The 24,258-nt window shown below is 38.6% G+C and overlaps 3 protein-coding genes and 1 non-coding gene across 5 annotated transcripts; 2 read left to right on the top strand and 2 right to left on the bottom strand.

Annotated features, from left to right (window-relative positions):
* The first annotated feature begins 125 nt into the window (after positions 1-125).
* On the top strand, positions 126-2,193 carry LOC131326682 (uncharacterized). Of its 2 annotated transcripts, none has more exons than XM_058359542.1 (3): positions 126-826; positions 1,502-1,745; positions 1,858-2,193. In XM_058359542.1, the coding sequence occupies exons 1-2, from the start codon at positions 391-393 to the stop codon at positions 1,531-1,533; spliced, it is 468 nt and encodes a 155-aa protein (XP_058215525.1). In that variant the 5' UTR covers positions 126-390; the 3' UTR covers positions 1,534-1,745; positions 1,858-2,193. The 2 variants fall into 2 exon arrangements, with proteins under 2 accessions (XP_058215525.1, XP_058215524.1); XM_058359541.1 differs by having other exon boundaries at positions 1,502-1,723; positions 1,858-2,192.
* A 3,085-nt stretch (positions 2,194-5,278) lies between these two features.
* On the top strand, positions 5,279-10,417 carry LOC131327096 (uncharacterized). The gene is made up of 3 exons (XM_058360094.1): positions 5,279-5,371; positions 9,002-10,136; positions 10,175-10,417. The coding sequence occupies exons 2-3, from the start codon at positions 9,002-9,004 to the stop codon at positions 10,273-10,275; spliced, it is 1,236 nt and encodes a 411-aa protein (XP_058216077.1). The 5' UTR covers positions 5,279-5,371; the 3' UTR covers positions 10,276-10,417.
* A 1,631-nt stretch (positions 10,418-12,048) lies between these two features.
* TRNAV-AAC (transfer RNA valine (anticodon AAC)) lies at positions 12,049-12,122 on the bottom strand. The gene has a single exon. It is a non-coding gene; the product is annotated as a tRNA-Val (tRNA).
* Positions 12,123-18,806: 6,684 nt separating this feature from the next.
* On the bottom strand, positions 18,807-24,258 carry LOC131326998 (beta-1,4-xylosyltransferase IRX9). Its single transcript, XM_058359941.1, has 3 exons — positions 23,309-24,258; positions 21,471-21,702; positions 18,807-19,198 (listed from the first exon to the last, which is right to left on the bottom strand). Exons 1-3 carry the CDS (start codon positions 24,196-24,198, stop codon positions 19,028-19,030), a joined length of 1,293 nt encoding a protein of 430 aa, XP_058215924.1. The 5' UTR covers positions 24,199-24,258; the 3' UTR covers positions 18,807-19,027.

Here is a 24,258-nt window from a genome sequence, read left to right as displayed (position 1 = left end):
TGCCCGCCATATTTCTCCACACTTTCAATTCAGATTTAAATTTTGAATTTAGGTGGGAGAAAATTTCTCCTTAAATCTCTCTCTCATATCTTACCCCAATTTTAATGGATAACTACACTCCCCACTTTTTCCTCTCCACCAACGTGAAACCCCTTCCCATACTTAAGCTTCCTAAAAATCCTCTTCTTCAATACTGATCAGCTCCACTTAAATCTCTCTCGCATTTCTCTCTTGTTCCTACTTTTTCTCCATCAAATTTCTACTCCTTTTAATCCAAAACTCCTTCCATTATCTGCTTCCTAAAAATCCTCTTCTTCCTAATTTCTCTCTTGTTCCTACTTTTTCTCCAACAAATTTTCACCTCTATTAATTAGCGTCAAAGCAAAAGATATGCCTTCTTTGCCTGAACCATCTTCTCTCTCCCGTAGAGAAAAAAGGAACCTAACTGATCAACAAAGGCGAGAGATTTTGGAGATTCTGTTTTCAAAGAGTGCATCTGGAAAATTAAAAAGGGGGTGTCTCAAGGAGGTAGCTACAATGTATTCCGTCGATCCGAGGACAGTACGACAAATTGTGCAGAAAGCAAATTCTTGTATTGCCAAGGGATTGACAGTTGATGTATCCCCCAATTTGCGAGGACGAGTTGGCCGTAAGAGAGTGCAATTGGACCTCAACAGAATCGCTGCACTTCCGTACAGTCAACGAACCAATATCCGTTCAATAGCAGAAGCCTTGGAAGTGCCGAGAACGACAATCCATCGGCGAGTTAAAGATGGAATGATGAGGCCGCATACCAATCCATTGAAGCCATGCCTAAGTGAAGAAGGTAAGAGGGCACGACTTCAATTTTGCCTGTCCATGCTTGAGCCATCTAGTTTTGAAAGCCAACCAACTTTCAAAACTATGTACAATTACGTGCATATTGATGAAAAATGGTTTTTTATGACTAAAGAGTCGGAAAGGTATTATCTACTCCCCCACGAAAATGAGCCCCTACGAACTTGCAAAAGCAAACATTTCTTTACAAAAGTTATGTTCCTAGTGGCCGTAGCTCGACCAAGGTTTGACACCACCTGAAATCAAGAGTTTTCTGGTAAGATTGGAATTTTTCCCTTCACATACAAAGAACTAGCCAAACGGACTAGTAAAAATCGTGTGGCGGGTACTTTGGAAACAAAGGTTGTTGTTTCGGTTACTAAAGAGATTATTCGCAAGTGTTTGATCGAAAAAGTCTTACCTGCTATTCGAGCGAAATGGCCATGGGGCAATGGAATCGAAACAATTTTGATTCAACAGGATAATGCGAGGCCTCACATTCATGATTTGATGCGGAGTTTCTCGAAGAGGCTTCTAAAGATGGATTTGATATTCGTTTGTCATTCCAACCTCCCAACAGTCCGAATTTAAATGTTCTTGATCTTGGTTTTTTTAGAGCAATTCAAAGTTTGCAATACCAAAAAGCATCAAAAAATATTGATGAGCTTGTTTCTGCTCTTGTAAGTGCTTTTGAAGAATTATCACCTCAAACGCTAGATAATGTCTTCTTGACATTACAAGCTTGTATGATTGAGATCATGAAGGTTAATGGGGGAGTTGGTTACAAGGTGCCACATATTGGAAAAAGGTGGATTGACGAGAGATGATAACCTGCCTACTCAACTTCAATGTGACCATGATTTGGTGAAAAGTGTTATGGCTCATCTACAAAATGGAGGCAATAGAAGTATGCTAATGTTTTCTTTACGGTAGTTTTTTTTTTTTCAATTTTAATGATCTACTCATTTTAAGATTTTTTCCACACAACAGAAAAATTAGATGACTAATTTCTTTTCTTTTTTCTTTTCAAATGTTTTTCAGGTTGGATGACATCTTTGTCAAGAACTTTGTTTTTGTGTTTTTGGATGAAACTTCAGGCAACTGGGGCTGTGATTTTCTATGGAGCTTGAAGCAATTGTAAATTGCTGTGATTTTGTATGAAAATCGAAGCACTTGTAAAAAAATCTGCTGCCTATAAATTTTTTTTGTAAAGGGTCTGCTATGGTAGCAAACACATATCCTACTCCCTTTTTTGTTCTTTTCATGTTTTTGTATAATTAACCTTTTGTAAGCTTATTACCAATCCTTTTGGTTGATACTGGTGGCTATGATCCACATAACTGTATGTTTTGGACAATAAAATGAAGTTGTTTTGTATCGAAAAATTACAGGCCGGTCCACTTTTGTGGACCAATACACGCCCAAGTCTAGCACAATTTAAAAAAGCACCGTTAAAAGGATCAATCAAGTTGGAGCATGTGTGAATTTCGTGTGAAATTGAGAATTTCACGCAGTGAAATTGAGAAACATTGTGAAATTGTGAATATACGGTCGTGGGTGGTGTTTTAAACAAATTCACCGGCCAGAGGTGGTCGCCGGAAAAAGTCTCCAGCCGGAGGTGGTTGCTGGAAAAAGTCACCGACCGAAGGTGGTGGTGGTCATTTGTTTCTTGGAATTTTAACCCTTTTAAATGTGGAGTGTAAAAGAAAATGAGGAGCAAAATGATAAAATTGACATCTAAAAATGAAAAATTTTGAAATGAGCGTGTCATTTTGGGACATTCCAAAAAAGAATAATGACGCAACAAAGTGGGACGGGGAGTATTATATATCCAACCTCGTCATAGTGTCATGGAAGAAGGCAATGCGCGACTCCTGAACAATCTAATCGACACCGTGAACGGGATCTCCGCCTTCTCCGACTACAAGTGCGTGTTCAGGAGGTAATGCCGGGACCCGTCGAGGAAGCTGAAGCTCCTGACGCCGTTGTTCGATGAATTAACGGAGACCGAAGGAGAAATCTCGGAGGACACTGTGAAAGGTCTGATCTTTTTGAGAGAAACTCTGGAATCGGCCAAGGAAGTGCTCGGGATTTGTAGCCGCGGCAGCAAGATCTTTCTGGTGCGTGATCTTTTTCACTTGTTTGCTAAACTAAACCAAACCAAACCGAGCCTTAAGTCCCATTGAATTGGGGTCGGCTAAACTTTGTTAACTGTTTGCACTTTTGGGTATTTGTGTTTTGGTGATGTTCGATTGCATTTGATATGAGTTCCTTCACATTCACGAGTCAATTTGTTAGGGTTTAGTTTTTTTAATGCTTTGCATTGGGATTCCGATTGTGTATATTATAAGTGGAGTTGGATTGGATTCTCTCCATGAGGGTCAGTTCAAGCTGTTTTTGGTCCTTTTCGGGACCACTTCCATAATTGGGACCGTTCACCTAGTAGAACTCGTGGAAAAAAAGATTGGAACGCTGGATCAAAGATAATAAGTGTGTTTCCGAAATTATGTCCATTGATTTTTCTGGTGTGTGATTTTAGTTGTTTGCTCTTTTGGTGATTTGTCTTTGTTGTTTTTCGATTGCAACCAGTATGAATCCCCTCAAGTTCACGAGTCAATGTATTAAGGTTTAACAGGGAACATTAACATTCCGAGTAATATCAAAGGACTAAAGAAACACTGATTTGCTTCGAATTGGATGGTGTAAAAATTCTACTCCGTAATTCCCAATTTTCGCAATGCGCAAGCATGAACTTGAGCATGAAAGCGTCTTTCAAAAAATATCCCCAAACAACTAAACTTTGCGAAAGTGAAAGCAGGAGTGTAAGAGTGAGAATTGACAGCAACGAGAATTGACAGCAAGAACGGAGGATCCTACCTGTGGATTATGAGACCCAGTTCCCAATTTTGAGTTCTGAAGATTGCCGGCATCCCTCATCCAATCAAGTATGTTGTGATGTGTCGTGATGTTGATTTACCAGCAAAAGGCAAATTAATCCTGGATTGAGACAGTTATTATCAGTTGCATGGATTCAGGTTTTTAATTGAAATATTGAAAACTTGGTAAGTTGGTAGGATTGGAGGCTATTTTAAACTAAGTATGATGAATTCCGTATCTTCTTAGTTTTTTTTAGTTCACATTTTTTGCAATATTGCACCTATATGATGGCTTTATAAGAGAGTTGAGCCCTGGGTCAAGATAGCAAGGCATCAAGCCCCATTTATGCACATATTTTTTTTTTGAAGCTACTTTTATTCTTGCCATACCTGTAACTAATAAGGCCTTGTTCTCCTAAGCTACTTTTGTGGATTATTGATTTATCTTGACAAGAGGAATCAGAAAACCCAATTTTTTGTACTTTTACACAAATATTTTTAGAAATATCCAAGATAAAGCCCCAAACGACGGCTTTTTGGGCTTTATCTTGGATATTTCTAAAAATATTTGGGTAAAAGTAATTTTTATTTTTATTTTTCCGATTCCTCTTGTTGAGACGAATCAATAATCCACAAAAATTTGATGCAAAACTAACAAAGACAAAAAAAATTCGAAAAATGACAAAAGCTAGAAAAAGCCCCAAAAAGCTAAGGACAACAAGGCCTAAACTTTGGTTCTCAGAATGGGGGAGTCGCCTGCATACTGGAATCTAACTTACTTGCCCAATGTTCGAAATGCTTTGAGACCTTTACCTCCTAGTAGATAGTACTAGTCTCTATAATTTAGCCATTCTATTGGAGCCAGCGGTTAGGGCTTACACACTAGCCAGCCTAGTTAAAACATATGCTTGCTTATTAGTGTGCAGTAATCTCTTTCATTTTTTACCCTGTAAAACTTGGCTGTATCTCAATGTATCTGTCCGTCTGGTGTTTCCCATTTTCATTGTCCCGTGAATGGAACTAATGACTCATGTAGGAGAGGTCTGGATCTGACTGGACAAATACTCCTTAAGAATAAATGTGCCGGAGAGTTAGAATAATCAATGGGAAAGAGATGAGAGGAGTGATCTAGAAGGGTGAAGAAGAGAGCAGGGGTGAACAGAAGGGTATAAGGCAGTGGAGACCTTAGCCCAAGAACCCTAGGAGGAAAGACAATAGAGCCCTGAAAAAGGGATGAAATCCCCTTAGAAATTAGTGCTCACCAACTTTCTTTCTCTAGGAAGTGTTCACTGAGAGCTCATTGGGAATTTCGTTAATTGACGTTTCATATTTGTAGACCACACGAGCCAGTGCTCGGGTGCCAAGTGTGGACTATGAGGGGCTCTCTTTATTTCATGCTTTGGAAAAGTTGTAGGTGTCTCGGGAAGCATTTCTGGACTCCAGCATTTAAATGCGCGGGAAACTGCTTTATTTCTCAAAATTTCCCTCTCAATTGAATTAATTTGAATATTTTCCCTATTCATTCCTCAATTATTTTCCATCCCCGCTCCTTATCTTGGCCCAACCCCCCCCCCCCCCCCAACTTCATCCCCCACGTGCGTTTGCTGTGGATCTCTGATCTCGTGAATGGGTTTCCAATCTTGCGTTTGCTGTGGATCTCCGCCAACTTCATCCCCCACGTACGATCCAGCTCTCTCTCTCTCTCTCTCTCTCCGTTTCTCTCGATTTGTTTTGTTGTTGTTTGCATTTCTTTTACGAGTGCAGAAATGAACATGTAAAACTCATCTTAATAGTGTAGCTTCTCTCTGTTGTTGTATACTTGACTAAGTTCCATGTTCCATTTTCATTAGTGCACGCTAGCACGCTTTCTGGGGTCTACTTTTTTCTCACTGTGGCGCTGGTGGATGGCATTGATTCTAATTCCAAGAGATATCTGCCTATAATAATATTCGTAATAATGTTGAATTCCATGTGGTAGTTTACTGAGTCTTGTTTCAAATACTCTTCGAGAGTACACTCAGATACAATAGATCTAAACCTTTTCTCTACCATTACAAAAGCGCAAATGTAATCTAGTCAGTTTTTCGTTTTTTCTCCACTTCCTGCGGACAGTGGAAGTATCAAGGAACGAATGTGAGAAATGATTTTGGGTATTGAAATGTAGGGCAAAGCCCCATAGAGCTCCATCGATGTGCACTTTTATATCAATATTTTCGTCTACCCCTACTGAACACACCGGAACATCATTTATATAGGAAGACAAAGAAATACTCCATCTAGATACAACTGTTTCATATTCCTAGGCAACTTTTCATTTATTTCCGTGTGTATCCTAGATGTATATTCAAGCATAATGAATTACCCCACAAAATACTAGTACCGTCGAAAATTGTAGTAACAAGTCCAATCCCGGTGCATAGTCCTGTTGAATCATCCACGTTGCTTGCCTGGCATCTTCTTATTAACACCGAGCCTCTTTGCTCCGATCACAACTTCATTAGCTTTTTTCTCCAGATAGTTTGGTAAATTCCCCATGAAAGCGAAGACTTGATGCTTCTTCTTTTTTCCCCTTCCAAAACAAGGTTCAGGACCATTGATCTAATTTGTTGGGATAGTTTTTAGTAAATTGGAGTATGAGTTTCCATCGGCTCTTTACTGAGGGTGTTTGCACTTTGCAGTGCCTTTGTTAATTGCTCTAGTCTGAGAGAATGTATGTTTCTGTTTAATAACCAAGAGACTGTGTATTGTCTTTCGTTCTGTACTTTCTACTTATAATGCCGCTTACAAAGACGAAAGAGGAATATCCAGCAGGGTTTTGCCATAGGCAATGGAACAAAGAGGGGAACCAACTTCTCAATCAACTTATCTAAAGAGCAAATTGTATCTTCTAGAGTGATCCTAGACCATGTTACTTCTTGGTTGAATCCCTTTAGTCATATGTTCCCGGGCTAAAAGCAATATGCAAAGATGGATTTTCAATGTCCCAAAGTTCTTCCAATTACGCCTACCTGCACCAAAGTTCCAAAAGCCTGAGGCCTTGTTGGAAACGACCCATATATATATCAACTGTACACATGCCAATTTCTTTATGAATCCAGACAAGTACGGTTTGAGATTGAATCACCAGAACTCACCACACTATAGTCATCAGGATGATGCCTTCTTAAACTAGGCTTCAAATCATTTGTGTGGCCTGAATTTAAGCTTAAGGCTCTCCGAGTAACCCAATACAAGTACCAAGAATCAGGAATCAAGATATATCTCAGCAGGTAATTCCACTGGGATCCTAATGCCTTTCTTAGCAGGGGAAAGGGATAGAATGGTAGTCTCTACAGCTTCACAAACCTTTGAGCCTGTACATAAGTAAACCTATGCGTGTGTTCAAATGTGTATATAAGCACTCACATGATTTTGGTTGTTGATTTCTCTCCAACTTTCATCCACATGGATGTGGGCTTGCATATGGTTGGTCATGGTATAGCTGCAAACATAGTTGGGATATGTACGTACTTACAAGAATGATGCTCCTTGACTTGTCCCCTTAAACTTTTTGTAGTCTTCTCTTACCCAAACCAATTTTTTCTAATGAAAACAAGAGAGATCAATAATTTCCCCCCGTGTTATCAGAGCAGAGCCCTAGAGCTATGATGAGCGAAGTTCCATCAATGGTGTCCCTATGATCATCTTCTTCAATTTCATCCCCCTCTTCTTCCACTACAACACTGCCTTCAATTCTTACTCTTTTGGTTGCGAATCTCAATTTGCTAGTAAAACCAATGTCTATCATTTGGACGCGTTAAGTTCAGATTCACTTAAGCTTATGAATTCATCATGTTGATGGGTCTATGCAATGTTCAAAACCACTGCTAGGGCAAGGGTGGAGCCTATTTCAATGGATGAATTGTCCTTCATTATATGTTCTGAAGCCTTGCATGCAAGAAATCTTCAGCAACAGACGTAACATAGTTGGCTATTCAGTCACTAAAAGTTGAAGCTCATCTCAGAATCCTAACAACAGAGGAGAGGCAATCTTAGAAACATAACAACAATGGCAATAGACCAAGGGGCAGAGCCTAAAAAGCTTGGAAATAGACCAAGGGTCCCCATTTTAATAGAAAGAGGGTTGGAAATAAAGGGCAAAGATCCAGTCATGCTAGAGGTGGCTCTAGTCCTAGAGGCGGAAGATATTCAATGCCCTATCAGTTTCAATACCACTTTCAGCCTAAAGCTTGTTGAATTTGTGGTAGAGGCAATGACATTGCCTTCCGTTGCTGGCAAAGAATGGATTCTCAATTTCCTTATTTGAGTTTTGCAATTTAGTTTTGATGCATCCATGGTTACACTCTTCCACCTCCCAATTGGTGACTTGATTCTGCTGTACCAAATCATATAACCATTCATTTGAAGAACGTAAGTTGCTATGAGCCCTATCATAGTCTTAGCAAGTTAATGTAAGTGATGATCGGAAGTCTAACTTCTTTTTGCAAACGAACCTGTAGTGGCGGCAAGGCCCGCAAATATGAGATTTGCTGCTCCGGGACCGTCCATTGAAATTGGTTCCTAATTGAGGCGAGACTACTATTTGCAACAATTTTATACTGTCTTGTGTTGGTTTATATAGGTTGCGTTTCATTTTTCTGGTTTTTTGTTTTCTCTAATACGGAAACAAATTCCTTTCGGATCCTTATTTGGTATCCCATAGTCAAGTACTATCCTCGGATAAAACTCTCCTAACAATCAGTTGCCGGCATATGTTTCTCGTTGTAGCGTCTCTAGTGTACAAAATACCATGCGTTTCAAAGTATGGGGCAGTAGTATCAAGACTTTTAAGAAAGGGATCATAATCGATCGAATGCCACAGACGCCCAATATAGATTCTGCACATGTTCTCTATGTTAAACTAATCAATTTCAACAAAATTTCCTCCAATAGCACCTATAAGTGAGTGTGTGCATGTGTGAATGCATAGAAATCAATCCATTGGAGTTGCTTCATGTACATGTGTATTGGTTCGTAATGCGTGTGCATATTAACTCTCACATTTCTGCTATGAGGTTGTGTTGCAAATGCCTGATAACTTTGAACCCAAGGCAGCTATTCGCTTAAGTGATTCTGAAAGCAATTTTTTTCCCTGTGTCTGGTCCATTTTCCTTATGGACTGTGAATGTACTCGGGGTTTTTTCGTTTTTAGATGATCTTATGTATTGCATTTTCAGCTTATGAGGATCATGTTGTGTTTGATTCAATGTTGGGTGTCCTTGGTGGATTCGTCATCAAGTTTGTCTTATAGTTTCTTGTATTCTTGTTAGATGACTGCCGGAGCAGTTCTAAATGGGAGAGCAGGTTGCAAAAACTATAAACTGGTTCCCTGTTCGAAGAAAAAGAAGACGAGTGGTGAATTTTTTCTGCCTGATGAGCTGATATTCGAAATCCTTGTTCGGCTTCCGGCCTACGTTCTCTACAATTCAACAAGGTACGTTTGCCGACAGTGGTATAAAATCATCTACGATCCTCTCTTCTGCAAGGAACAACTCCTTCGTTCCAGTACTGGCTTGTTAATGCAAGACCCCTGTACTCCACATACTGGTGAATTTGCAGAGTTTGGGGAAATAAGTGCTACAGTTACAGAGATAAATTTTATGTTTCCTAACCGGGTTTTGTCTACCTGCAATGGTCTAGTACTGTTTCGCAATCCACATGATCCTTCAACATTGCATGTAGCTAATCCTCTCACGAAGCAAACGGTAACTGTTCCTCCATTTAAATGCCATCCAGATGGCTCTTGTATCTCATTTGCTTGTGCTTATTCGAAGATGGAGTATAAAGTGCTGTGCACCTATGGGCCTGATGGGGGCAAACACACCTGCGTGATGTTAACTCTGGGCAAAGATCATGCATGGAAACCGATTAACCGTCAAAAGTTGTCTGATCGAGGTTGGAGTATGGTCAGAGATTGTCCATTATCTGGAGGACAGTTTCTCTACTGGGCTGATCATCTAGAAAAGTCTGTTGTTGCTTTGGATGTGGAATCTGAATTATTTATTGAGTTTCCCAGCCCAGCAGTTTGGAGTTGTCATAGTTCTATCCTTTATGTAGAAAGAGAAAGAACTCTAAGTTGCTCGGTGATGACTTATTGTAGAAGTTTGGCTGATATTTTTGTCTTGTCTGATCCTATGACTGGTGAGTGGAGGATGCTCTACAAGATTGACTTTGGTGCTCAAAAACATTTATTAACCGGCATGGATCATGCCTCGTTCCCTCCTTCAAGGGCTGAATCGTTTTTTTTTGCCCCAGTTGCTTGGGTGAACATGGGTGATGTGCTGGTTTTGTATATTTCAACGCCATCAGGTATTGGAGGCTACTACTTTGCTTTCAATGTCAAGACTGGAAATTTCTTCAAAGTTGGCAGTAAGCTGTATCGTACCTTGAAGGGTTTTTGTTGTGGTTATACCCAAAGCCTTGAATCACCAACACCCACCGAGGTAACAATTCACTAGTAGCAGTAGTTGTAGGGGCCATAGATCAAAATCTGTGTCTTAATGTTATTCTTTTTTTGTTGGTACTTCGGAAATTCATGTCTTAATGTTTTTCGTGTCGGCATTATCTATTCCTGAACTTCCTGTGTTTGTGAAGTGAAGTGACAGTGAGACTATCCCAGATAATAAACCCTGGATGTGTTTCTCATTTAAGTTAATGACGTCGTTTGTGTTTTCTCACCCTTTTCATCTATCTGTTTTTTTCAGTTTAACAAATCTGGATAATTGCAAATTGTAAAAATTGAGATTTGCATGCCTTCTCAAATCTGGTAGAATGTCCTGTTGGATCTCTTCTCTGTTACTATTTGGTAGGTGAAGTTACCCTCTTGCCCTCCCTCAAAAAAAAAACTATAATCTCACATCTGTCATGTTAATTAAGGCTCAAGGCCTTTGAAGCCCACCCTTGTCCAACTTTCTTATTTTAAACAGGAGTACTCTAGGTTCAAGTTTTATTGCTGACTGCTATGAAATGCAGTTTTCTTTTATGCACCTAAAGTTTTACATATCAGTTATATAGCTAGCGTGTCGGCCCGTATGTATGTATCGATTCTTGCGTTTATCGATACCGCTACATCATAATGCAACTATGATTGAAAAAATAAAGATTGCACAAAACGGTTCCTTTATGGTTCGCAGATCGGTTCCTAATTGCTGCACTAATTTGTGCACTCTAAATTTTTTTCCTGTCAAAAATAATTTTTAAAAACTTAAGACCGTTAAAATTGATTCCCGCTACGTAAGGTTTGGTATTTCTAATACCATTACGCTGCGATCGATACCGTGATGTGTTTTGATCAGCACCATCGAGTCATCCAATCTTACTCTCTCATGTCGTGAGCTCTAATCCCTTACTCACATTTCATGTGTCCCCCAGCTTTTGCATCACCTTTGCCTTTATCCTATATACTTGAATCGTACATTTTACACGATTTGTTTCTGTATTTATCGATGTGCGAATCGTATGTACAAAATAAATTATTCAACCCACCAATGTGGGCTCACGGATAAACCAAAAACTTGAGGTTTAGTTGGATTTGGAGGATAGGAAGTCTTGAAAGGAGATTTAGTATCGGTTGAGGTTAAGAGAGGCTGACGTGAATGCTCGAGTGCTAAAAACTAGAGCCGGCAAAGCGTAGGGTTAAGTACCAATTCCTCTTCGGATAAAAAAAAAAGTACCAATTCCTCTTTCTACAAGATTGTATTTGATTTGACCTATTCTCTTTTCTCCTTCTCCTTTTGTTCCCACTCCGAATATAGGTACCGATCTTGGCTGCCGAAAATGTACAAATTCCATGCCATCTCGGATCCTAAACAAAAGATAAAAAGACATTTATCTTGTAGAGAATATAATTTCCTAACCTGCTTCATAAAGAAATAGCTTAATTGGATATTTGTAAGCGCTTGATTGATTCGTCCAATTTTTATTTGTAGAATAAGCCTTATACTACAGTAGAATGAGTTGATTTTCAAATGGCAAGTTAAGAAATTATTCTCTACCAGGACAATATTGTCGAGAATATCTTAAAGGGCAACGTAAAACAAAACGGCAAATCTACTTTGTTTGGTTTTAATAAGGACAAAAAAATGATGTAATGGGTAGTAATAAGTGGAGAGAAAAAGAAAGAGAGAGAGAGAAATAGAAAAAATTTATTAAGACTCGTGCAGAGAGAGTAAAAAACTTGTCAACGAAAACTACATTGTACATTAATTTCGAAAGTAAGAGGGAAGAGAGAGAGTAATCAATAAAACAAGAATAACGTAGTATTTTTCTAAAGGGGAAAAAAGGAAGCAAAACCTGCAAAAAGAGAACTTCACATAGTTGGCTTCGCCCGGGTTCGAACCGGAGACCTTCAGTGTGTTAGACTGACGTGATAACCAACTACACCACGAAACCACTTGGTTCCCTAATTCGTAAACAAACTATAATCTTCCTTTTTAACCATTTTCCGTCAGAAGACTCAGAACAGAGACTGCAAAAACCCAGTCCTCCCCCCCCCCCCCCTCCCCCTCTCCCTCTCTCTCTCTCTCTTCCCCATCGAAACCTCTACCAAGTCAAAAAAAAAAAATGTCGAACCTGGACATGTCGCTCGACGAAATAATAAATGAACAAGAAATCCGGTGGCTGTGGTGCTTAATTGGTGTAGAGAGGTAGTAGCTGTTTTGATTCCTAGTTATTAAGGAGCCGACACTTGGATGCGTGGTTATGGTAAGTTCAAATTATGAAATACATTTTCTACGAGTATGTCCAACTAAATGTGTCAGACATGAATTTCATACCCTCATCCAAGTGTCGAGTGTCTAGCACGTTTATACATTTAGGTAGATTTATCTAACATAGATGATAACAATGAAAAATTGGTCGAGTCTTTTTTAAATGTAACATCTAATGTGTAAAGTGATCGTAGTAACACTTTGTCAGTGGTAATTCTGTCTAAGTTGTAGTGTTAAAATATTGCAATGTAAAAATACAGAGAAGTACACTAGAAGTTTTGGGATAGCCCCCTGCTGTAAAAAGGTGAAAGAGGAACACAATTATTGAACCTATGCTTTTCTACTACTGTTGTGAGATTTGGGGTTTGTGGTTATATACTACTTCTCAATTAGCTGATCGTTTTATGAAGTCACGAAGGAAGCCATGGAGTTAAAGTTTACGAGTTGAGGCAATGATTGCTCTAGATATGAGTTGGTTCGCAGCCACTGGCGGACGCGGACACAGGGGTGCAAGCGGGGGCCCGGGTCTCCGCAAACTCATCAATTATCACAATATTTCTACTATATTTTAAGTTTTGTATGTAAAAATTATGAAGAAAGGTCCCCTCAAATTTGTTATTGCTATATGAGGATGATATTTTATTGTTAATTTATAAATACATGTGATTCGGTCCCCCTACGTCAAGAATCTTGCATCCGCCACTGTTCGTAGCGCATATGACTACCCTGCAGTTGACACGAGATTCGTAACCCAACAAGGAGGTAGATTGACTAACATTTCGTTTTTCAAGAAACCTATGAAAAAATTTGGGGAATCTTTTTATGTTCTCTCTTGACAAGCATCTTGTTTGGACAGCCTAGCTCTGGTCTCAAACGAAGGTTTTCAAGCTTATGTAAGAGCACCCGTGCTCTACTGGTAATTTGGGGGCTTAACTAGATAGGCTAGGCCAAGTTGATGTATTGGTTGCTTGTTAACCTTGGTTAAGTAATGCCTTTTGGGCTTAACATAATGTAGAGATTTCAGTTCCTCCTTGTCCGCCGACACATGGGCGGATCATTGGTGGAAAGGGTTCCTGAAATATACAGAGAGCATGGCCAGTTTCTGTCGTATGTTTTTCCGCTGACTTTTTATTTCGTCTTGGTGGCAATCATTTTTTGAAAGGATAAACATAAATGGTACGGGAACCACATTTAAGTACCATCAAATGTGTAACCAAATTCATGGATAACGAATGAAATGACTCAAAAGGTGGTAGTCAAATGTGGTCATGCTGTCACAAACTCAAGGCAGAACTGCTCCTGGTCTTCACATAAATGTTCATTTTTCACAAGTACTTTGTCTTTTGATTTGATTAATTTTCCTTGTTGATTAACTTTTTAAAACTTTTGGTCAAAATATGCAAAGTCTCGAAGAAAGAAATTTAAAAACATATGGACCAAACTTTATGAAAGTTCATCTCACAGAAATAAATAAAACATCTATTTGTTGGCTTTTACCTTTTCTTTTCTTTTTAACTTATTGGACAATTTTCGTTGAGTAATGATTTTCACACTCCCTTTTTCGTCCTTACTCATGCATTTACTTTGTTACCCTTTCAAAAAGCTCACTTTTACACACATGAAGGGGCAATTTAGTCAATTCACTTCAAATAAAGACAAAAAAAATAGTGTAAATGATAAAAAAAGAGAGTGCTAAGATCAATTCCCTTTTGTTGAATAGAATGCAAAGCAACTCAACCAAAGCCCTAACCTTAAACAAAGAAAAACCAAAGACTTCGTTATATCTTAACCTTCAATGACGCAAAGAAAAAAAATCCAACAACATTTTTAAAGGTGTTATTAGCAAATCATCCAATATAAAATTCAATTTGGGCCTTACACAGGGGTGCCTGTCTACTAAAATTTCCCTGATCTGATATGTATATACAGCTTCCATAAGGTGTTGGCATATTCTAGCCTTAGGTCTGCCCTACAAGTAGTTTATTTTGTAAGTCTCGATGTGTATGTTCATGTAAAAAAATTACTTCATCGGTCGTCAGTGCCTATTTGAACAAACAATGTTGGTCTTAGAGCTATGGACGGTGCGACCCTCCATTGCTCCTAAAATAGATATCATTCAACCGTGTCTACGCATCAAAACTTACAAGGTGAAGGGCACATATTGTCTTAGAAAATCATGGTAAATTTGATTTTTCTGGTTAGTGAGTGATCGTCACATGAGATTGATGATGCTATGGTTAAATTCATCCGCAGTGCTATGCTAGCCAATCAGAAATTCATAAATTACGGCAAACTCGAATCATCTTCTCATAGAGGGGCACCATTGATAACTAGCCAGAACATTTGTGACTCTATCACTGCGTGCCGTTTCTCCTCAGGGATCTCTTCTACCATTTCTTGGACCGGTCTCTATTCCTCCGTTCCATTGGAGGGTTTGATGACTTCGTGATGGATTTTGTAAAGAGGAGTGACTTTTGGGTAGCTTATAGTTTTGCTCTTCAAGTTGTGAGAAATATTGGTTGTAGGACTTGAGAGTTTAGTCCTCTTTGTGACTTCTATCTCCCCTCCAATGGGATGGATGCCCGTTCTGATAATTTTCGTTGCTATCATTTAAAAAATCTTATCCTATCGTTTGAAAAACCCCCCCCCCCCCCTCAATTATTGGCTCATAATCCAGCCCCAACCCGCAGGGTCCATTACCCTTGAATCCATTATTGGAGCAGGTTTATAATTGAGCCCACATTTGGTACTTCATGTCATTACATAATCAAAGAATTTAAATGATTGTTAATTAAGTAAGATACTAAAATAAGCCAAATGATTGGGAGAATTTTTGTGAAGTTACTGATTTCGTTAGAAATCCATTTGCCGTGATATACAATCCTGCAAAATATGAGTCTTGCGAAAGAATAACTTTAAAAACTTAGAAAAGGAAACGATGGCGTACTCATACCGGTACGTTACGGGTACGAATATGCTAGAGTTTTAGAAATATCCGTGCTTCATATATAGATCCTGTAACGCCTCGAATTTTGAATACGTTAAATAGACAATTTTATTGAAAACTTAAATAGAGTCTGGCTCATTATTACATCATAACTCTCATGAGAGCATCTTTATTACACAAGGGAATGGAACTAAGGTTCCTAACTACAGCTCCGCCTGTTCCTCCATCTGAGCCAGCTCTTCAGCTCCAAAGGCCCCCAAGGTGTACAACTCACATCGATCATCTACAAAGTTTGACACATTATACCAGCGTCGCCACCGATATAATATGTCAAGGTCACCAAAGGTAACACCATGAGCTACAAAAGCTCAGTAGAACAATCCCATACCCGCTAACCCATAACTTACAAACAATAGATCATATACAACAGACAGTAACAATAACACATCTACATTCGCTATTCAAACTATCGTAGGTGTCCATGATTCTCTTGGTTTCTCCTACGCGACTCATCGTAGACTGTGTCATCGTTTTCACTTTTCTTTTTCCAAATCAACATTTCCAGAATAGTTTTTAACACACACAACCTCGGTTCCGCCGTTTCGGGTTCCCGAGTATCCTCACAATGGTTCCGCTGCACCGGGTTCCCATTGGCACACAAAATCTTGCATTGGCTCCTCTCCGCGGATAACCAAGCCATACCTCACCATGGTTCCGCCGGTCCGGGTTCCCATGGGAACGCACACAACCTCACAATGGTTCCGCTTTTCCCGGATTCCCATTGGAACACACAACCTCACAATGGTTTCGCTTTTCCGGATCTCCATTGGAACACACACAACCTCGCAATGGTTCCGCTTTTCCCGGATTCCCATTGGAACACATACACACATTCCCACAATGGGCAAGTCCGGCCACATTGGGGTTTCAAAACTTTTTCTCCTTTTCAAAACACACATTGTCATTAACACACCCTAGGCGTCATGTTTCTACTTCTTTGATTTTTGTGTCTCGTTTTTATGCAACGACTCCGCGGTAGGACATATCACATACGTAAACATAAATCAAACACTCAACATGCTCTTATTACTCTTATCAAGCAAATTTACTAATTATCATGTATTTCAACATATTAGTAAAACGAGCTTGCTAATTACTTCTAATACTTCAACTTGCCTTATTATAGACAAAAATAACTAAAGTTATACTAGGGAGAATGAGTAGAGATTTATCTACCTTGATCCGAAACTAGTCGGGGCCGAATAAGCTAGTTGGAAGTTTTCTACGGGCGGTGAAACTAGCAAATCTGGACCAAACTTTGGATGGCAGTAACTAGGTCAATATTTGGCCGAATATGATCGTTCTTGGGTCGAGATTGAATCTCTCGAAGTGCTCTACAACTTTTGTGAAGGAAGTAGATCCTAGAAACTACTTTAGGTAGGAGAAAAATGGTGATAAAGGAAGAGACAGTATGCTGTCTGGAAATGGAAATCCGAGATTTTTACTGAACTTCGGATGCCAATATCTTTGTCATTTCTTCACCGATTGGGGTGGTTCTTGGGTCTAACTTGAAGGTCTCGAAGTGCTCTACAACTTTCCCGAAGGGAGTTGGTTCTAAAAACTGCTTTAAGCAGGAGAAAAATGGAGATTTGTGAAGGGCAGTAGGCTGTCTGGAAATGGAAATGGTTTCTAGAGAGAAGTGAGAGCAAATGAGTGAAGGTGTGAGTTGAATGGCATGAGGGTGGTTCTATTTATAGCCAAAACTTTGGCTCTCCCTCCCTCTCTCAAGGCCGGCCCTCTCTCTCTCCTTTTTCCCCATGGATTTGTTCCATTGTCTTGTCATTTCAAGCCTTTCAATCAAGTCATAGCCTTCCATGAATTGTCTTTTCCATTTTAGGCCAAATCTTAGGCCATCATGAAGGGTTTTTGACTTGTCAAGTCTATGGGGAGGTTGCTTGCAAGAAAGAATAAAATCATTGGCTAACTTTGTACTTTGGAAGACTAGCATGGGTTGTCAAGTAGGTTTTAGGCTTATGGGCTAAAGGTTGCTTGTGTAAGTAATCAAAACACAAGCACACACTCCACCTCACTCTCTCACTCTCGGCCTCTCTCTCTCTCTCTTGCACTATGCACAAACATATATATGTATATATATAAGTACATGTATATATTCATCTAGGAAAGTAAAACCTAAGATAGTTAGGCTTATGGCTAGAACATAGGTGTGCATGCATGGTAAGGCTAGTCTTGCTTCCTTTGGAAGCAAAATGATGACTCTCTTAGTATGACTTGTCTTGTCATGCTTATTGGCAAGTCAAAGGTCTATTAACCAAGGGATAAAAATTCCCCTAACAATTATGGACCAAGGGGTAAAGGAATATTGGTAATAATTAGGGTTTGAAATGACTTGTCATGGGAGAAAAAAATGATTACTCCTATGGTCTAATGGTCCTATAGGGTTTGGAGGGGTTCATAAGGCTCAAAGATGGTCTAAAAGGTTCATTTAGGGTTAGGATAATGTAACTAGGTGAATCGGTGGTCCGGTTCCTTCAACTAATCGGTTGGAAACTAACTTCACTAGCCAAGTAGGGCTTTTAGTCAAGAAAAATATTTTTAGGGGCTTAAATCTAATTATGACGGATTATTAGGAATTAAAAACAAATATTAAAAGCAAATCCGAGTAATAAAAAAATAAAATTCAAATATTTAACGAAATTTTTATTTACTGAAAATCAGGGTCGTTGCAGATCCTAGCAAATTGTATATAATTTTTGGGTTGTTTCTAAAAAGGTTTTTTCATTAGCTACCAATTCTTTGTAGAAAAAACAAATTAAGAAAAGTTTTCTAGTTAATGCCAAATCATTCTACACTATCTTAGTTACAGCAGAACACTACATAGACCAGTTGAACCAATGGTCATGATGGCATATCTTGATCTGCAACATTCTCTTCTATTCAAGCTTTTATTTTCTTAGGAATTCCAGAAAATCCAAAATTTGATAAGCTAATTGTGTAAATTTCTAAGTAAATGTCTTCTGTAAATCAAAAGAAGTAGATTCCTTTTGTTTCTTTCGTTACAAAAGATCGACGTCACGTAAATGAACAAAATATGAATCACAAGAATCAAACACCGCAACGTACTTTCTTTCTTACTGTAGCATAGGGCTTCGCCACTTCAAACGGGCGCTTCGCCTTTTTTTCTTTTAGAAAGAGCAAGGCCTTACTTATTCAGGGAGGATGAAAGAAAAAGAAAGGGATCCGGCCATCCGGGGGCTTAACAACGCTCAGAGTCTAGGCGCAAGTTACATTTCCAGGCATTGAGGGTGACCAATTTGATTCTCTAGTCTTTTGGTTTATTTTCTCCATACCATAGATATGTGTCCCAAGCACAAGATATAACCATAAAAAAAGACTGTCAGATAAGGGAAAACTTCAGATATTGCTTTGAAGAAAAATTTGAAAAAAACAATAAAGGAAAAAAAAAAAAAAAGCCGAAAAGTAACAATATACAATTGTAAAAGAAGAATAAAAAAAATTTGAGCTTCTGATCACAGCAAAATCTCATCTCCACCAAATTCAGTACCTTGTATATATCTTTTTAATTTCCTTTTCTTTAATTTCTATACAATATATCTCCAATATTATCTTTGATCAGTACTGTCTGGTCGAGTTCCTGGAAGAGTATTTTTTGGTGTTGTTCCAGTGGCAATTTGGACATTCCACAGCATGATTTTGGAGCAACCGTCTGGTGGGATCCCAATCAGTTTGGTCTCCTCTTCAAGAACCTCTTTCTTCACAAATTTAATGGTGTTCTGCAATTCATTTTTTTTTTTTCCAAAAAAAAGAGATCGTAAATATTTCAACAAAGAAATTAAAATAGAAACAGAAAGCTACTGGCCATCGAAAAAAACTTAAAATGAGATGATTTTAAACTTTTAGCAAGAATTGAGGACGTAAATGATAAAGGGCGTCACAATGTATAAGAATGAGGTTAGATTTGCATCATCCAAAAGTCGCCTACTATATAATCATGGGGAAAATGATGGCCAATAATGTGTTTTGATAATTAATATCCACCAAGGACAATTTTCAGCATTAACAAATGTTCTTAGTTTGTACTTGGCGGGTATTAATTATCAAAACACGTCATGGGCCGTCAATTTCCCATAATCATTGCCGGCACTGGGCTAAAGCCCATTAAGCCCCCATAAATGTCCAAAAACTAGGGCCTTCACTTATTTTTAATACTTTTAATATATGTGTTGCTATATGGCTAATTTTTTAACCAATGAATATGTTTTATATAAGACCTAATGGCCCAGTAAAAATGAAACGGAGGGAAAAACAAAAAACAAGAATAAAGCTGGATCACGGGATGTCGGGATCACTAATCTCTGGAAAAATTATCCGGTGTGGTGAGTGCATCATCAACATGGATACATCTTTTCCCCTTAAACGATAAGAAAAGTGATTTTGGTACTCCACATTTGTAATTGGCACTCCACTTTTCGTCTTTATTCTATGTATGTAAAATTACCAAATTAGCCTTTATTTTGTTATGGTACTGTTCATCCACTTTAAAGGGTATTGTTGTAATTTCAAATAGGAAGAAGACAAAAAGTGGAGTGCCAATGGCTCAATGTAGAGTGTCAAAATCAATTTCCAAACGATAACCCATTGCAAACAAACCCAACGAATTGACAAAGAAGGAATTACACGTTAAGTGATGAGATATTAAAGGCCTTATTTTCGAAGATCGTTTTAGGCCTCCGAAATCTCAGAACCGACCCTGTATATAATCGTTAAACCAGCTAACCTATTTGGACGTTGCTGCTGTTTAGAATCGGTTTTTCAAAATACTGTTTCGAAAAACACATTTGGTTGAAAGATTTCCCAAAACTTGTTGTCGAGAAAATCTGAACATTTCTTTAGTCGATGGATCATAGTCAATCCACTTGGTTTTTTAAATTAAATAAGTTGGTTTAAATTGGGTGCAATGATTTTGCTTTATTTTACTTATAAATTTGGTGTTGATTACTTGAGAGTGCATGTACCTTAAAGTTTTAATTAGATTACCAAATGGCAGGGAGGTTGGCGAAACTTGTAGCTAGGGAAGTCTACTATTTATTAATCAAATTGAAATCAGTAGTCAAATCTTATAATTAATTAATTGAGCTACAGCTGCATTAATGAAGGCATGATTAGGCATCCCATGTACAATGATAGGACGTGTTTGGTTGATGGAAGATTGGAAAAAGTACGAAGAATGGAACAAATAATGAATAAAGTACTGCTAGGTAGTACGAGGAATTCTACTGAGCAGTTTTCCCCAATTAACTGCCCACTAACGAAACCTTGACTAAACTAGAAAGTTGGTTAAGTGATGTTATTAGTATCACCCAACCTTAATTTGGTTTGTTTTGGTGTTATTATCACCCCCAAGATTTTATTTTCTAGGTTGAGCCCGAGCCCACAAACATGATTTGAATCGTGCGTACCGTACCATGTATTACGTAAAGAAGTATGCATTTATGAAAAATCAATTTAATCAGGTATTAATAAGCACTTGAACAAGTCGTGTTTTGTCCAATAAAAATGCATGACCAATACAAATTTAACTTAAATTGCTTATTTTTACCGAACGAAATGCAACTAATTGTTGAAATGACTGTTGGATTCCAATTGATTTTTTATGGATGTTTTTGTTACAAGTACTATTTATTTTCTCGGTACATCTTGTGTCTAGGGCCGTAAACGAGCCGAACAAGTTAAAAATTTGAGCTCGAGCTTAGTTCGAGTCTTAACGAGTCAAGCTTAATTAGTCATTTACTAAACAAGTCTTTTTAATTAAACCGAGTTTTCATCGAGCGAGCCGAGCGGAGCTCGGCGTTTTTACTAAACGAGTCAAAACTCGAGCTCAACTCGTTTAGTAAACGAGCCGAACCGAGTCGAACGTTAACGAGCCGAGTTGAACCGAGCTCGCGAACTACTCGGTTGGTTTACAGCCCTACTCCTGTTGCGACCAAAAAAAAAAAAAAAGGATACAAAACCAGTAGCAAAAATTTAGGAAATTTATGGACTAACCTGGGTGGTGCCTTGGACAGAAGATAGGCGACCCCACCTTTCAGGGTCCCAAAGGACCGAACTATTGAACGCAAAGCTCGAAATGTGAACCGGAGAGGATTTCGTCTCGGTTAAATTGCTCATTTTCCTCAGATGCCAACCCACGACTTCTGAAGAATCGCAAACAGGTCCTTCTATAATCACCTCTTTCCTGTTTGCTGATACAATTGCCATCGGCCATGTTCCGAACACCCTGTCAGAATTATCCAAGAGTTTCTAGTCAATATTTCAACGTTCAATTTTCTAATTAAAGATGTTTAAAGCGACATTTTTAAGCTCGGAATGTCAACCAAGTTCGAAAGAGGAACTTTTCCAAGAGATGTTTAAATCGGCATTTTAAAGTTCGGAATGTCAACCAAGTTCGAAAGAGGAACTTTTCTAAAGAAGAATTAATTTTAAGTTTGGAATGTCAACCAAGTTCGAAAGAAGAGCTGGGTCAAAGTCTATTATCTCAACCGAGAAGTAACCACGGAATCGAAATGTGAAATGGAAGATTGCTTCTGGGGTTTTTATTTGGTTTTTGGCTTCTTGGGTATTACAGCTAGGGGTTAAGATAAGAACGAGTTTCTTCAACCTTCTGTGCACATCATGTCAGTGATGTAGGCTTGAAGCAAGTTTGGTAGCTTTGGGTGGATTATGATGAAAATTGTTGACTTACACCCCTTACAAACTTTAATTGAGACGCTGTTTGATTGTTGAATCTGTGGATGGATTTCTAAAGCAAAATGAAAATAATTGCAAACGATTATATCGACGGATTCGATTTCTTATCGTATATATTTTTTCCCATTTTTGCCCCCCTACAAACTCAAGATCCAAACACACCCTAAAAGTTGTGCAAAGACTAATAGAGTTCTCTGTGCAACTTGAAATGCACAAAGGAAGAGGAGCTTTTAATATTTCTTGGATTATTCATCTGACAATAAGATGCACATATTTTCCAAAAAAAAAAGAGATTTCCAACTAAAGTATTGCAACATGAAAAAAAAGAAGAAGAAGAAAAGATCTCTTTGGCATATAGTAATGTTCGATCGACCTCTCAACAACTTTGTCACATACCAATAAATTACATGGTAAAACATGCTTTATTTTCTATTTTTCTGTTTCATTTCTTCTTTAATAAGTGGTTAGATTTCTTCCAGCATAAACTCTAAAATTGAGATCACACACTACAAAATTAGCAAATAACCCGTGCATGCACGAAATTACGGAATGAGGGATCACGTGGATTGAACGGCTCTGAATACAGTTGTGTCCGAAGTTGTGTTCCTAGTATTGTTCGAATTGAAAACCTAAAGTCCTAAAACCAATTGATGAGTTGTGTTAAGTTAGAAACTTTGAGGTTAAGCTGCTTTAGAGTCAATAATTTATGAACGTCAGAGAGACAAAGGTCTTGAGAATCTGGAAAAAAATAGGCCAACCTAATCCTGATTTGGTAACTAAAATTTCATGTTTGGTAAACTTGTGGGGCTCAGATTATTAGCTGTCAAGTACCAAATTCTGTTGAATATTTTCTAAACAAAACTTATGGAACTTCCATCCCCACCAGCCTCCACTATTAGTACCACCTTTTGAACTAGAACCACTTTTTTTTTTCTCCTTTTCTATCTGTTTCATAGTAACTGTTTGTCTGTTAATTTAAAAAAATATACCACCAGTTAACGGTGAAACAAAATTCGGGTCTACTGGAAGTTCATCCGGTCGTTAACTTTGAGGTATCAAGATTGTCAAAGTGTATGTAACATGGCCCTGACACCCGATTACGAAAAAAAAAGCAGTTAGAAGTAAAAGGTACTTACTCAATGGCTCTGATCTCGTCGAAGAATTGAAGATCGTAAACGTTGGAAAGACCGGCGAAATGAACAATCCCACTTAGCCTGTGGTGCTCGATGTGATTGAGCGCGAGGTTCCTCTGGTGATCCATTTCCACTTCCGGATCAGTGAAATTTTGGCGGAAAACCAAATGCCGGTACATGATGCCGGTTTTCCTGAGAATTTCAGAGACTTCAGAGGAATCTGATTTCTGCTCAACAACCACCCAAAGAAACGGCGGAGGGACCAATCTCAGTGTGTTTGATAGCCTCCTTAGATTCACCTCTCTGAGCCTATCATTCATTCTTGTTGGCGTGACCAGAATTATCAGCCTTCTGGGAATCAAATCTTCTTCTTTCTCCTCTTCTTTTTCTTCTTCTTTCGACGAGTTTTCGCCCTCTGATTCGTCCAGCTTCCTGTTGAAATTCCCGCTCTCTTCTGTTCTCTCCTCCAGCAACAGCTCCCCTGGCTGCACGGGGGAAAATGCTGACCGGTTCGAGGGCAGAACAGGAGGACTAGCAGAGAAAATCGTAGACTTACCCGTCGGAGCGAATCCCGTGAAGAATCCCATGACAAAACATAACAAGAAATGGACCATGGCTTTCTTGTACAACAGTACCTTTTTCTTCGATCTCTCGGCCGTGCCCATATCGATACCAAGAACAAACTCCGGAACCCGATGGAATTGGAATGGCAGGGGAATTGGAATGAAAAAAAAAACCTGAGTAAGGAATTGGAATGGCAGGGGAGTCCAAAGTGTCAAGTGGGAATTTATATTCGAAGGCTGGGAAGAATAGTACAAAAGTAGTATTTCTTTTTTCTTTTTTTCCCTTTTTTTGGGTTCTAATAATAATATATGGCGGGAGCTAACTGACATATGATTGTCATTGGAGAACACTTATAAACAGTTGGTGGTTATTTGATTGAGGTGTTTTCA

Source organism: Rhododendron vialii, chromosome 5a (genome assembly GCF_030253575.1).
Source record: "Rhododendron vialii isolate Sample 1 chromosome 5a, ASM3025357v1".
Lineage (NCBI taxonomy): Eukaryota > Viridiplantae > Streptophyta > Magnoliopsida > Ericales > Ericaceae > Rhododendron > Rhododendron vialii.
Note: the sequence above shows the minus strand (reverse complement) of the source record. Positions and strands in the feature narration are given on the sequence as shown.

Coding starts and splice junctions, on each gene's coding strand:
- LOC131326998 (XM_058359941.1), bottom strand. CDS start 24,198: ATGTCAGTTAGCTCCCGCCATATATTATTATTAGAACCCAAAAAAAGG. Junction 21,703..23,308: donor GACGAGATCAGAGCCATTGA/GTAAGTACCTTT, acceptor TAATTCTGACAG/GGTGTTCGGAACATGGCCGA. Junction 19,199..21,470: donor CTGTCCAAGGCACCACCCAG/GTTAGTCCATAA, acceptor AATGAATTGCAG/AACACCATTAAATTTGTGAA.
- LOC131326682 (XM_058359542.1), top strand. CDS start 391: ATGCCTTCTTTGCCTGAACCATCTTCTCTCTCCCGTAGAGAAAAAAGG. Junction 827..1,501: donor GCCATGCCTAAGTGAAGAAG/GTAAGAGGGCAC, acceptor TGCTCTTGTAAG/TGCTTTTGAAGAATTATCAC.
- LOC131327096 (XM_058360094.1), top strand. CDS start 9,002: ATGACTGCCGGAGCAGTTCTAAATGGGAGAGCAGGTTGCAAAAACTAT. Junction 10,137..10,174: donor CTTGAAGGGTTTTTGTTGTG/GTTATACCCAAA, acceptor ACACCCACCGAG/GTAACAATTCACTAGTAGCA.